Source organism: Bombus vancouverensis, chromosome 13 (assembly GCF_051014615.1).
Source record: "Bombus vancouverensis nearcticus chromosome 13, iyBomVanc1_principal, whole genome shotgun sequence".
In the NCBI taxonomy this organism is placed as follows: domain Eukaryota; kingdom Metazoa; phylum Arthropoda; class Insecta; order Hymenoptera; family Apidae; genus Bombus; species Bombus vancouverensis.
Window position 1 is genome coordinate 5,428,894 of NC_134923.1, and position 14,531 is coordinate 5,443,424.

Consider the following 14,531-nt stretch of genomic DNA (forward strand, 5'->3'; position numbering starts at 1 on the left):
TGAATGAAAATTTCATTGTCTTTGTATCTCCATTCGCGTTTTCCGATCTTTCTTACTATTCATCAAATTTTCCATTAATCGTTGTTCCGATAATCGAGGTTCCACTGTGATTTAAAAACAGTAACGTTCGAAGATCAATTAATTATCACCTTTTCCCATCTGAGAAAATTCACATCTACAGAAGTTTTCAAAGCAGAGCAACAATTTTATTTATTAAAAGCGCCCCTTTAAACGATTTCAACTGATAAGTATCAAATATCTCTGACAAGGACTCCGTTCAAAAAGAACCGCGTGGCCGTCGATAATTGGGGAATCGGACTCAGGACACTCACAGAAATCTCAAGACGAGACTGACAATTCAATTTAGCCATACAAGGTGACTCCAAAATAGCTATCTATTCTTAAAACCGTTCCGCCCTGAATCGATCATTCAATTTCCCTCTCCGTGCTATTTGTATTTTCATCTTCTATTCCTTCTCTTCTCCAAGAAACATCGAATGGAATGTAATAGTGGAAGAAATGTAGAAGACAATCATAGGCCTCGATATAAAAATCTCTACATGACAATCAGTTTCTTCAAAACTCTGTAACGATGTTATTTTATTTTGATATAAATTCTGTTAAAGTATACAGGACGCCTCTGTAATTACAGTTCAACTAGGAAGCAGATTATTCTTCATTAAAAAATACGTCGACAATGCGAAACGAAGTTTTCGCATATGAAACTTCGTTTATGGCAAAAGTGATTTTAAAAATTCATTAGATACATTTGCACCAACTATATTCTATTTAGCGCATATGTAAAAAGTTTAGAAGGTAAATGGTGCGAGAAAGCAAAATAATTTTACAAAATGGAATTTTATTTGATAAAAGCAGTGAAAAGATTATAACGAACTCTTAAGAAATAAAAAACAGAGTCAATGAATGTAACATATGAAACTTTTCATAGAAATTCAAATAGATTAGAAAAATATTTGATAAAAACAGGTAGAGAATCAAATATCTCTAGAAATCGTGCTTGCTCTAAATAGTTGATTGGTCACATCGTTTTGAAGCTTCATTTCGAAGCAAAGAATGGTCACCCTTTATAATAATACCATCGAATTTTTGTTTTACTATAAATATAAATAGCGATCAATTCTGACATACAGAATTTATCTCTGTATCTGTAAATACAGTTACCGATTATGCATAACGTTTTGTTTCTCTTCTTTCTCTTCTTTCATCCAATGTATTTTTAACAGAACTTATAATAAGATCAGGTACATCCCGCAAAATGGAACATTTAACGAAGAGAAACACGATTTGTCAACGCCAAGCACAGGGACACGAATTTTACAACTGCTCGGTTCGTCCACCCATTCCAGGGGCAACATAAATTAATCACCGATGTATATATATTGACATTATGTAAATCACGCACGGATTATGCAAATTCGACGAGCACACACCCGCCGCGTAATCATTTCGCAAGTTATTGCACGAGACGACCGGCACGGAAACGAGAAAAAGATTTGAAGTGAAAACGCACTCGAACGACGCGAATAAACAGACACTTAAAACCTCGTTACTTTGTTTCTATTCGTTTTTTCTTTCTTTAGATTTTGTATTTTTCCCCGCATTTTTATATAATATTAAGTAGTAGAAAAAGAGAATAAAACATCGGAATCACGCGATGTTGGAGGGAACGGCGATAAACATGGAATTTAATAGCACAAGAAACGCGTTTTTTCGCAGCCGGCTTTTGATTTGAATGAAACGCGCCCAATCCTAATCCTTGCCTTTCATTTAGCTTTCGCTTAACGATCGCGTTGTCGTTAATCCGTCGAGCTCTTAACGTGGCAGAAAATTATTCCAAGTAATTACAAGACGAACCAAACAACGCGTAACATTGCACCAAGCTTCACAAACGATCGATCCTCTTGGAAATATATACACAATTATTTTAAACGATGCATCACTCAATTTGTTAAGTATTTCGTTTTATTTAATCTTTACTCTCTATGCTTCGCTCAAATGACTGCTCCAACTTACAGAAAAATCGTTAAACCTTAGCATCCGCATCAAAACCACGTGAAAATGATCTGCATCTGATCGAGCAGGAGCACGTGCAATCTGGCTTGGCAATTTTTCGCAAGGAAGATGCGGTTCAGAAGTTTACCGACGTTAATGGAGCAGCTCAACACGGATTTAACGCGCCATTTAACGCAAGAATATTTGCATAGGCCCGATAAAGCGTATCAACCGTAGAACAAAGCGTTCGCGATGACACGGCCAAGTGTGAATCCAGCCTGCGGCAACAATTTCTTTCTTCAGCGACGTTTTCAACTGGATAGAGGATCTAGCGGCGATTGGAAGGATACGGAGGAAAAAGGGAACAAGCGGACTAGTAGCGAAATTTCGTCGCCTTTTTCAACCAGATATTACGTAACCGTGTCGCTTTCACAAAAATGACAAAAAGAAAAAAAGGAAAAAAGAAAGAAAAAGGAAAACGCGTTTCGATCGCGCCACGATTTCTCCCGAAGCCTGAAGCTGTTGGCTACTAGCAGAGAACGAATCTAAGCGGCATGCTCCATTTTCAACGATCAATCCGTATGGCACGTTGAACAGAGACGTTTCGACGTTTTATCGCGAGAATTAATCGACGTCGTTAAAAGCGGGCGTTCACGCTGCAATGTTCGACTCCACGCCACCGGGCAACCTGTTAGTCATTATCCCATGCCCGTTGCGCCGAGTCACGTCCTATAAGCTCGCGGTAATTGACTTTGGATAATGGTTAATGGCGACTCAAGCTAGGTTTGACCGGTATCAAACATTCTTCCAGTTTTTCTTAGATTTACATGGTAGTTTGTGATATAGCTATCAGATACGATACTTGGTATGACAATAGAAGATAATGATTGTTAAGAGTACACTGTTCGAAATAAGTAAGGCAGACAGACATGGAATGTCTTGAGAAAGAAGTTAGTTTTTTTTAAAAATGATGTAGCATAAAAGGAAAAATATGTAAAATTCTATAGTGCTGAGTACAACTGTTAAATTTCTAAGTTATCGAACGTTCGAGTTTCTAAATTTCCTTCCTATTTAATACTATTTGCTTTCTCACTTCTGATTGGAACAAATTATTACAGGAAGTTTCACTATACCTCCTGCTATTGTATCTTCCAGTTATTACCTATTAAAAAGTTTAAATAATTTTCTACGCTGAAAAAGATTCAACGATAGCGAGGCGCTAAAGACTGTAGTGGTTACATTCTTCAATTCAAACGCTACCGAATGTTTCGAACTAGATATCGAAGATTTGATGGCAACGATGGTAGGAAGTTAGTAAAAATGGCTAAACTTATTTCTCTGTATATGATTTTCGTAATAAAGTTTATACAAAAATACACAACAACCTTCGAAATGCCCTGCGACAAACTGCAATCAATTCGAAAAAAGAAATCCACTTCTTCCCCAAAACGTGAAATGAAAAACAGATATTGTGGAACAATGTCTGTATATATTCAAGGCCGAAGCTATCAGCCGGTCACAGTCGATTTGGAGGAAACTGACTGTCACCTAGATTCTAGAGAAACAGGGTGCGCATCAATTAATTCCCGCATTGTAGCCAGGTTGGACAATACTTCTTTCAGGAGGGCGGCGATACGCCGCGCAGATAGTTTCCCCTAATTGTTTTGAGCAGTGCATCAGTTTGTTTTGTCTTGTTCAAAGGCTAACACGCGACTAACTTTGTTGACGCACGAGGGGCGGCGCATTTGCCTTGCCGCGCTGATAAACGCGCGCCGCATTTGCGAGCCTATTTTCGCGCCGTGAGCTTTTTTTAGACGGCCTCTGAGCAGTGCGTATATCACTCCCTAGAGATCTATGGCGATGTACAGGCCACCGGAAACTGGGGAAATACGAGAGAAACCGCACCGTGAGCGGGATCTCAAACGAAACGGTGAACGACCGCGGAGAGGAATATTTAATTTTTAATTCTTCGAGTTATTCTGGTTTCGCTTGAAGGTTTATCGTGCATAATTTATAGATTATCGGAGACTATTTTAATGCAGTAAGTGATGAAGTATTTGATACTAGTTAATAATAATATCGTAGATTTCAGAAGGAAGCAAGTACTACCTGACGTGACTGAAAATACTAGTAGAGAGAATGGAAGAAGTCGTAGTTGCGATAAAATTGTCCAGTTAAAGTTCAGTTGTAGTAGAATTGTATAATGTTGTAGTAAAACGGTATAAGAAATTATAGCACAACTGGAAAATTCTTTCTAAGACGAGATCATTCTTTATGACTGAAGTTAGAAATTTTCTCATGAACTATTTTAATTGTAACTACAATTAATAATTTTGATAATGCTATTCTAATCATTTATATGTACATAAAGATTGTCGTTAAGGACAAATTTTTTCACAGCAAGAAGCGTAAGTGAACAGCTTAAGGAGAATCAGATCGTTCAGCACAGACAGTAACAGTTTCTTAAGGCCAGAAAACCTAAGAGTAAATAATCTCCAACATGATAAACTCCTCGATAAAATACCACTGACACAAAACCAAATCTCCCCAGTAAAAAAAACTCAAACTTACTTTTACGCAAGAGATACACAAATTATGTAGTTGTATTATGATTTCATTTTCCTTCTATATAATACATTATTAACGCGCGAGCAAAAATGCATAAAAAAGAATGCACTAAGAAAAAGAAAAAGTTTCTCAACTTGCAGTCTCACAACAACGGGGATAAAACTCGCGTGAAAGACTCGTAGGAGGCGATTATTAGGGCCTGTGAGTCATCCGTTTCCGAGCGAAACGAATCTCATTCATGCGAGCGAAAATCGGTGGGAAAGATCCTCGGAATCGGGCGCCGTCGGATCGATCGTTCCCGATTTAAACGGAAGTTCGTCTCTTTTTTCCTTCTTTTTTCTCTGACTAAAGAAACGCGCTCAATTTTTCGAGGCGTGCCGATTACGGGCCGTGACGGTTTTGCTTGATGCGCCCGCTCGAAAAAAAGCCAGCATTATGTCTCTCCGACATAATATTTTTACTGCCGGTGACTGAAATAAGCGCAGATCGATAGTTATATTTATAAACGCGTCATTCTGAAGCAAAATTCGTGGAAAATAGATGAAGCAGACAGGCAAGAGCACGCCTCGGGAAACAGGCTCGGTTCTGCCAGAATTAAACTACGAATGCAAGTTCCGCCATCCAGTTATCAGTTTTTAGCTTCGAGTAATCGTCAGTTTCGCGAGCGTCAAAGGATTGAAGCGTTGCTGCTATACACTCTAGACGCTCCACGGATGGGATCGAGAAACGTATTATAACCAGTAAATAGCAATACATACGACTAGAAAGATGCGTAATAACGTCGACTCTGGATAGAATGAAATTTACGTGAATGGAGAAGCTCCAGTCTCGTTTCTAATTACGCCGCGTACAATGCGACGGAGATGCTGGGGTGTTAAGAATGTTGGCTCTACAAAGAGTGTTTGATATTCGTTAAGCTCAGAGTTCTTGGAGAAGGATCCTTTTTAGTTCTGCTTGGGCAATTTCTAGTTTCACGTGGATTCGTTTTTATCTCTGGTTAAACAGACGGTGAAAGTTTGAAACTCCTTAAATTATATAAATAATAAAGTGATTCAAGAATTTTATATAGAATTATCACTAAATTCATGTACATATCCTTTTTAATGTTGAATCAATCTGGAATTTGTTTCTAGGTATTTTAAAAATTAAAAATTAGTAGTAATAGCGAAGAATCGTGTAAAAGAGGAAATATGGTTGATCTATACTACTTAGTATATGCTTAGTATTGCCTTTGTATCGAGGGAAATAAACCAGTCGTGTAAATTTCGTAATATCCTTTGCAGAATATTTTACGCAATAAAAATTTAAACAAATTATTTTAAATCATTAATTGCTTATAAAGAACTTGTAATTTTAATTAGCCGAGAAAAAATTTGAAACTAGAATAATAAATAGTATTTTAATATTGGAGAAACGATAAAAGAATTTTCCGCGAGAAAACAATTTACAAGGAAATCTTAAATGCAAAAACATTTAACTTGTGGAAGCCTGCGGAATCTTAGTTGCGGGAAAGTTCGGGTACAGGAAATTAGACCGAGTTGAACCATTCAAATCTCTCCTCTGCCATTTTTCCCTATGTTCAATTCATAAAGAAAAAAAGACCATTCAACCGGATTATCGGACTATTATTCGAATCCGGATCTTTACCAGACAATTGCTTTACCGAATCGATCAATCCAAGCTGTCAACAGATTTCTGTTCCCAAATCCAAACGGTAGAAAATTCCTATATCTATTTTTATATCGAATAAGAATCTGACGACAGCGTGACCAATTTCACAAAACGATTTTATTGTTGCTTTTTCCAGGTATTTCTACGAAATTTGGCAGGATGGCTCAGTAGGATATTCGAATATCCACATAACATACAAATGTGTACAAGTATGTACAAGTATATAATGTTTCTTGGATTTAGCTCTGTTATTATTCTCGAATTATTATATCTCAATCTTATTCTTGTTTCAAAAAGCGAAAAGAGTTATAATATTTAAAGAAAAAAACTGTAGCACAAAATTGAAGCAAAAGTTTATACATATCGATATTGATTTTTTTATTAAACTTAAGAATCGTAACACATACACATTTGAGTATTTAAATAGCATACAGAATCTATTATATTCTACAGAATTCCTCTGAGCTTAGCCTGTTTATTTTCTCTATCTCTAGCAATCTCGATCCCATTCGCGTGTCAGCCGCGTGTCATCCAACTTAATCAGCAAAACTAAGGTGAACAATGGAATTAAGTGACTTACGGGTGAGAGACGCGCCGGTGCAGGCTTCTCACGGACATGGCTCTGTTCTTGCGATTGGAGCTCGAGGTCGATCCGTTGGCGCTTCCGTTCGGCGTGGTATGGCGTGGCGCAGCTGCTGGGGGAGCGGACTGCTCCCCCGTGGCCGCCACGGCCACCGCCGCCGACGTGAGGCCCCCCGAGGTCGCCAGGCCGGTACGCCGAAACGGGCCCGAGCTAGCCGCTAGTCGGCGTGCTAATCTGCGGGCGAGCCGACGGGCCAGGCGCGCCCCTGCAGCACCGGCACCCACGCTGACGGTCTTTCTGTCCCACCCCCCGTGGCCAGGGGGTGGTACACAATGCCTGGTGACTGCTCCGGCGACGCTGCTCTAAAGCTTTCTCTCCTCTCTTCGCGCCTAGCTTCACCTGCACTACGCGGCTCCTTACCGGCCTGATCACTGCCTCTCACCTAGGCCTCTCGTAGGATCAACGTCACTTTGCTTTGCATCAACGCCGTTCAGTATGCTAATAGGAAGCTTCTGGTCGCTCGTGTGGTGCTTTTGATCTTGAGCCCTCTGCTTCTTGTAATATTGCGATGTTACGCGGTTGAACTGACTGAAAAAGAGGCAGAAGGTTTAGTTGGATTGGTTTTGACGATTTTGTAAGGAGTTTTTATTCAAATGTACATATGTGAATATAATTCGAAATGTGTATGTGTATATAAATTGAAAAATCTTAGAACAATTATTACATTAACTTAAAACTTGGAAAAAATTCAGTAGTTAATAAAGACATTAAGCTGCTGATCATATGTTACAAGACCGACCTCCGAGCAGCGCGAGATATTTCATGGAAATATGGTTAGAGTGTGTTAACAGGTATGTGGACGAACCACGCGCGAAGCCGAAGAACCAGTAGGAATATTGTTTGCGAAAGCAAACCTGATGCGTAATCAGGGAACTTTTAAAATGAAGTCACTTGCGGACGAAAATGGCCTTAGGAAAAAGCGCAACGAACCAGACGCGCAATGGGGGAATCACTGGAGAAGACAGTGCAAGCGAACTCGATGGGAAATCGAGGAGGTTCTAGAAGGTTGGAAAATAGCATAGACGAACTTGAACGCGAATCTGGGAGCTATTAAGCGAAGATGAACCTAATACGAAATCAGGGAATTGCAGGAGAGATTTAGTTTTCGTGTACGAATCTGATGCGAAATTGGGGATCCACTGGATTGGAAAGATCTTTTCTGTATTGAGACGCACGCGCGTGCGAATGAACATAATAGGAAATCAGGGAGTCGTAAGAAATGTTAATAAGCCGTCGTAACTTTGATTAACGAAAATCGACACGAAAGTTCATTAGTGAAGATGGAGAAACTGATTTTGAAGTTTCTCTAAATACACGTGCACTTGACCGTATCTCAAAGAATAGTACCATAATTCTATACAAATATAAATAATCTACATTTTGGATGAAATATTTATTTTTTTAATTATCAATTTTTAAAAATATATATGTACATAAATTAATCACAAATTAAATCAAAAATTAAAAATGTTCTAAATGACAATAATTTTATTATATTTTTAATTCAATTTTTATAAATAGATAATTTTAATTTGATAAAATTTTCATTATAATATTATAATTTTTCATTAAAAGAAACAGCCTCGTTTATTCATAGCATATACTATTTTATTAATCGCGCAAACAAAAATCAAGTAGAACGATGCCGCGTCGAACTGCTGTTCCATTTCGTCCAACCTGTTCTTGGCCAAGTGCACGCGTACTCGACGAATTTTTAAAATCGATTTCTCTCATAACCTGCTACGAAAAAACTTCATTCCACATTCTCAACTCATGTTTACACAAGAAATAATTTGCTTGTTGATTGTTGAGTAAATTTTACATACTTTCACTAAATCTTGTGCGGTAACAACCATTACATGCAAAATAAATTCACAATAATCAAGATATTGTTTTTGACATTTCTGTAGTTGAAGCTGAACAGGTTATACACCTCTTCTTAATAAGAGGTCTGTCTATTGCACAATAAATTACTAGTTAATAATATTAATCAATTAATAAGTAACAAAATGCAGGTAAGAGATTTCTTTTCTTTGACTTGTATTTTATAAAATTTATTTGTAAAATTTTCTTTATTTTAATGTCAAGTTTGTATTGGTTATGTGAGAAAAGCAATTGAATGCCAACATTATCTTTTTCTTTGATTTTAAAATTAAATACATATTTCTATTAACGTGTTAAGCATTTCAAAGACATTATACTGAACGTTATAATGTATTTACAATATTCTACTAATCACAGATACTATCGGTCTTTCACAAAAGTTCGTCGATTTGGACCTAATTATTTCCATTTTCAATTATTTATTAAAATAAATAAATCATGAAAATAAACTGATCGTGTGTAGTTTACTAGCGATATTGATAATTTGTAACTTGTGACATAAAATTTCATTAAAAATATTAATTCAATGGTGCAAAAGAGCTCTGGGATTCACGACAGAATAAGAATGAATTCGAATGAGTTAACCATGTTACATGCATGCATACGATTAAACCGAGTAGTTCGAGTCAGTCTTTTTTCTTTTTCTAAAGAAGCACGACTATTTTGCTCAATCTCGTGTAGCACGAATTTCGCGTGATTTCTACGCGACACTTAACGTATACACGTGATTTTTATCGTTGATCACAACGTATTACTGTACGAGCATCGTGTTGATTCGCGTTTCGTGGCCCCGAGACCATTTTCGAGTTGCGTGGCTCATTTGCAATGATAACACGGAAACAAAGTCAAGGCCGTTCGAACACAATGCATTCGAATAACAAAAAGAAAAAAGGTAATACTTCAAAGAACGATTCGCCTTCGTCTAACATTATATTCCAAATGCTTATCCTATTTTCCTTGATTCTAGCCAGGAACGAAGGGAATAATAAACGCGATTCACGAATCTAAAACGCCAGAAGGCTTTTCTGTATCGTTCGTCGGAAAACAAAACGGAAAAATAAAACAGAACTTTAAACGCAGAGGCGGTAGCCAATTAATTTTCACACCGTCTTCCTGCTCTTCGCTCAACGATTCTTTTCGGATCTCTACCTAATTTTAATTATCTTCCAACACACGAAAAAACTGTGCGATGCTTTGGTTTTCTTCTGTTTAACGTACGATCCGCGTCTATTTACGTGGTTCCAAGTAGTAAAGCCAACTGGAAACTGTGTCAAATGAAATCGTTAACGAAAAAAAAAAGAAGGGCTCGACGGTCTTGCAATTGACATATAAATTGTCTTTGAACTCACACGTAATTAGTCATTGGAACATTAACCCACTATTAGAATCAGTGAATCGTGGATGACCCACAAGAGCTGGAATTTCAGAGTAGCTTATCTTAATTTGAATCTTATATTCTACGTGATAAAGACCAGCAATGTATTTTAAAATTAAATACCTATGATCGTAGTTGTGATAATAATAAGGATAATGGTAAGGAGCGGATGAAAAATATACTACGTACCTGCGAAAGAATCACGAGGTAGCTGAGAACACGACTCGAAACCGGCGATTCATTCCACTTTGTTTCTGGATAGGTCGGTACACGCGATTCGACGTCAGTGATCGAACATCAGACTTTCCTCGGTGTGGTTATCGGTGTATCACAGTTTGTAGATCCGACGCATGCCCCACGATCGACCATCGTTTCCATTAATTACACTCGCATTTCAGCCTGGCACTGTGTCGCGCCCCCTTTCATTCACACCCATCTCCTTGAGCGCACGTGTTCACCTAATTCTCGTTTAATATATCTTAGTATCACAATGGACGATTTTTTATATTTTTCTATCTTGCTTGTGTTTAATAATTTATATACTTCCTCCGCTTCTTATTCCTCCTCGTCTCTCTTTCTTCTTCTTCGTCTTTTGCTCTTTAATATTTGTTTATAACCTTAAGTTTAGAAATCACAGTCGCGAATTGATACGGATCACCGTAGCATGTGCAGCTGCTGTTGCCGTTGTTCTCTCAGAAACGAAACCACACTGTCTCGTATACCCAGCATGCCCTTCTATCTTTCTCTTATTCTTTCTTTATCATTCTCAACACGCTGCACACGATTGGTACGACTAGTCACCGATTATTCTCCTTGAGATACGATGGTTAGTCGTTGAACGATTCTCGTTCTCGAAGGGCTCCACATACACGCCGTTCTCTTCAGTTCTTTTATTTTGCTTTCTCTTCTTTTCTTCCTTTTTCTTTTCTATATTTATTAATAATCGTTCTAGGACGGAATGCGCGTGATTCGTTCGCCAGCCGTGTGTGTGCGGGCCGTCTCTCACCTGTTCGACACGAAAATTCGACACGAGAGAAAGCACAGGATTATTCCGCGTCTATCTGCCTCTGAAAGGAGTTTCACTATCGACCATCAATGCGCACGTGCAGCCGACGGGCAATGTGCCGAATCCTCTCGCTCGTCGTCACTCTGACGAGGAGGCCACATAAAAACGACGTCGACGGGGCGCCTCTCAGAATCGAGACTCAGCTACGAGTTACGAAAAACGAGTTATCGCAGTCGCGTACTTCCTCGCCTTGTTTCGTTCTTGCTGCACCCCTCGTTTCTTCGCTACAAAGCGATTCTTCACATTCGGCTTGGCCACGCACGAGCGTCGAGGTGCCATCCTCTCGTTTTCTCCACCGATCTGCTATATTCGCTTTCCTTTTCTTCTTCGATCCACCTCACGTTCTCTATTTCTTTCTTCGTCTCCCCCCTATTACTCTCAATTTTCTTTATTTCTTTCTCCTTCTCGTTATTACTGATCACCGTGCGTTTCGTCTCCCTCCGTCGACGATGTATCCAAGCATCGTTTGAAAGAAGCAGATGTGGCGATCGTTGTTCTCCCCCGTCGATCCTGTCAAAAATGACACATCTCAGCTAAGTGTCATCGTCACTGAACGTCGGTGCGCATCTCCGGCGGCAGTTCGACGGCATGGCAACCTACACACGTAACAAGACTCGGTGGCGCGATAGTCTCGATGCCGTGCGACCGTCAATCGATCGAAAATCATCTGCCCGCTTCGAGTCGTACTCCTCCGTTCCTCGCTGGCACGCTTCGACTCGATCCAGCCGTGTTCCTCGCAATCCCATCGACTCTTCTGCTCCAAGTAGGAAGCGGGAAGGGAATCGACGTTGACTGACGACAACGACCACCGCGACAAGCTGTCACTTTGTTCTTGATGCTCGCCTCGTTTATTCGATCGCCACACCGTTTCTAACGATATATCCGTTCCGGGTTCTGGCAACGGCCCCTAACGACATCTGATTTTCTTCGATTGCGATCCCGCCGCTTTTCCGGCAATCAACCCCGCTCTTCCTCCCCTTTTATCCAAGCCTATCAGTACCTGTTTTCACTTGCCTTCTCTATTTTTTCTCCTTTGACTTTTCTATCTTCGTCGTCCGCGTTATTCGGATAGATGTAGCCAGTCTACACTAGTGGCCGCGCACACGCTTCCTCTGTCTCTCTCGCTCAATCGCGACCAGCCATTATTACCGAGTAATCCCGCGACTGCTTAATTACTCTCGATACCGCACTCACCGCCAATATATCTCGATACTTCCCCCTCGAAGCACGAGACACCGATGACACGGTCTGCTCGCGTGACCCGTTTACGTTCCGCAATTTCCTTGCCCGTGATATCACCAGCTTCTTTTCTCTCTTTCTGTTTCTCTCCCTTCCCCTTTTTGTCTGCTTGTCTATCTAAATTGTCCTGTCTACAGTTCACTCTACGTTGTCCGCATTCCACTCTTCCGAGGACCGGTTGTTCGTTTCGACGTGTGGCGCACCGTTGGTCCTTTTCTGCGACTGTCAAACGAAAAGAGACTCGTTACGAAGAATCGAACAGCACGATGTCCACGGTGTCAAATGTGTCGAGCTGCTTCAATTGTTTCTTTATTTCTTTTATTTTTTTTTTTTTTTCTTACTGTTAGAGACACACGGGCGCGCGAATTTCTCCTTGTCTTTCCTTTTCCCCCCACCCCGTTTCCCTTTAGTCACGGTTATCTCTTAACCTCGACACCTATGATTCCTCTTACGTTTGCTCCTGTCTCCCTTTCTCTCCCTCACACGCTCGCACTCACCTCGTCCAAACGTACACTCTCTTTCGTTTTCTCTCTCTCGCTCTTTTTTCTCTCGCGACTTTCATTCATTTCGACATACTCGAAGGGCGCGACGTTTCCTTTAAGACGATCCTATACACGCGCCCCGCTCCTGTCCTTATCGATTATGACGCATACTGCATGGAGAAAGGCTGCCCACCCGTCGACGACCAAAAAGGATTCCCCGCGTGAACAGTTCGCAGATCCCTCTGTTCGCCTAGCCCACGACAAGAGAATCCGCGAGAATCCGTGCACGGGTGTCGCAAGTGTGTGTATGGGTGCCTGCGGCAGCCGTGTTACGTATACAAGCGTAACCCCGACCTCGATGTTAGGCGGCTGATAGCCGGCCTCACACTGATACGGCTCCGTCGTTACGACCACGGGCCATACCCGCCCCTTCGACACCCCCTCCATGTCATCCGAAAAAAAAACTACACCCCTCTTTAGAGGGACGACCGCCGCGCCTCCATGTGGCATTTCTGCCAAGCGATTCGTCGGCCCTTCGATTCCTACACTATGCGCTTGCGTTAACCGCCGAACCTACGTTTTTCGGACAGAATTGCATGCTGTTCCGTGCCACCTGACATTTTTTCATGGCTAGAATACTGCGAACATTCCAATCGAATATTTCAAATGCAAACCTTTCACGATACAATTCGTTAAGGCGTTATTGGAACGTACGCTTCGATTTTATTATGTGGAATATGTATCACGTTTAAGGAGACTTAGAATAAAATGTAAAAGCTTCATTCATGCAAATTGTATATTTTGTTTGTAGTCTTAAGAAATAGACGTAAATGTATGTTTCTAGCCTAAGTACATATGTCTTGTTGTTTTGATACAGTTTGAAAAACATTAAACAGCGTGTGCGCCATTTCTCCGTATATATGTAGAAACATATGCATATAAGTCGAAATAATAAAAAGGATATAAACTTGAATTACTTTTTATTCTCATAGTTTATTTCTATATTTTTCGATAACGTGAAATATGTACTTTACGGATCAGCTTCTATCTTAATTAATATTTAATTGTTCATAAAAGAAATAAAGTTCCTTTGTGCGTGTAACTGAGTTTATCATTTACATAAATAGTAACACGTAAAAGAGTATCTTCCGATTCTTTTCATGAAAATTCACTAGTAATGTTCCATTTGAGGCTATATGTTGAACATTTAATTGCGTGTGTAAAGGAATATTGCAGGACTGTACTTTATGTGGCGTTTTCTGCGGCACGAACTAACACTGAGGTTATACGATACCGAAATCACATATACATTGACTACGTTTAATCGATGCCGCTGATAAAACCAGCATGAATATATATATATATATACAGGACGAATTTCGTGCTGTTGAATTTGTACTTCATACCGAATGATAATTTACTGAGAATAAGTGTAGTCTTTGCAATGTAAAATTTGTTAAGATATTAGAGTACATCATTTACAACATATGTTAAATATTTTCAGTATAAACTTAAACTTTGTACAAGTTCATAGATGCCTCAAGGAATAATACTTTTAGTATTTTTATATATGTTTTCATCAATCAAAAA

At 39.7% G+C, this 14,531-nt stretch overlaps 1 protein-coding gene across 5 annotated transcripts in view; it reads right to left on the reverse strand.

The window, feature by feature from the left end:
- The window catches only part of Ih (hyperpolarization activated cyclic nucleotide gated potassium channel Ih), a 216,410-nt gene extending 209,525 nt beyond the window's left edge, over positions 1-6,885 (reverse strand). For all 5 annotated transcript variants that reach the window (XM_076623894.1, XM_076623893.1, XM_076623892.1 and 2 more), the window contains exon 1: positions 6,833-6,885. In XM_076623894.1, the coding sequence (XP_076480009.1) occupies positions 6,833-6,870 (38 nt within the window). In that variant the 5' untranslated portion in view covers positions 6,871-6,885. The remainder of the gene's footprint in view (positions 1-6,832) is intronic.
- Positions 6,886-14,531: the final 7,646 nt, after the last annotated feature.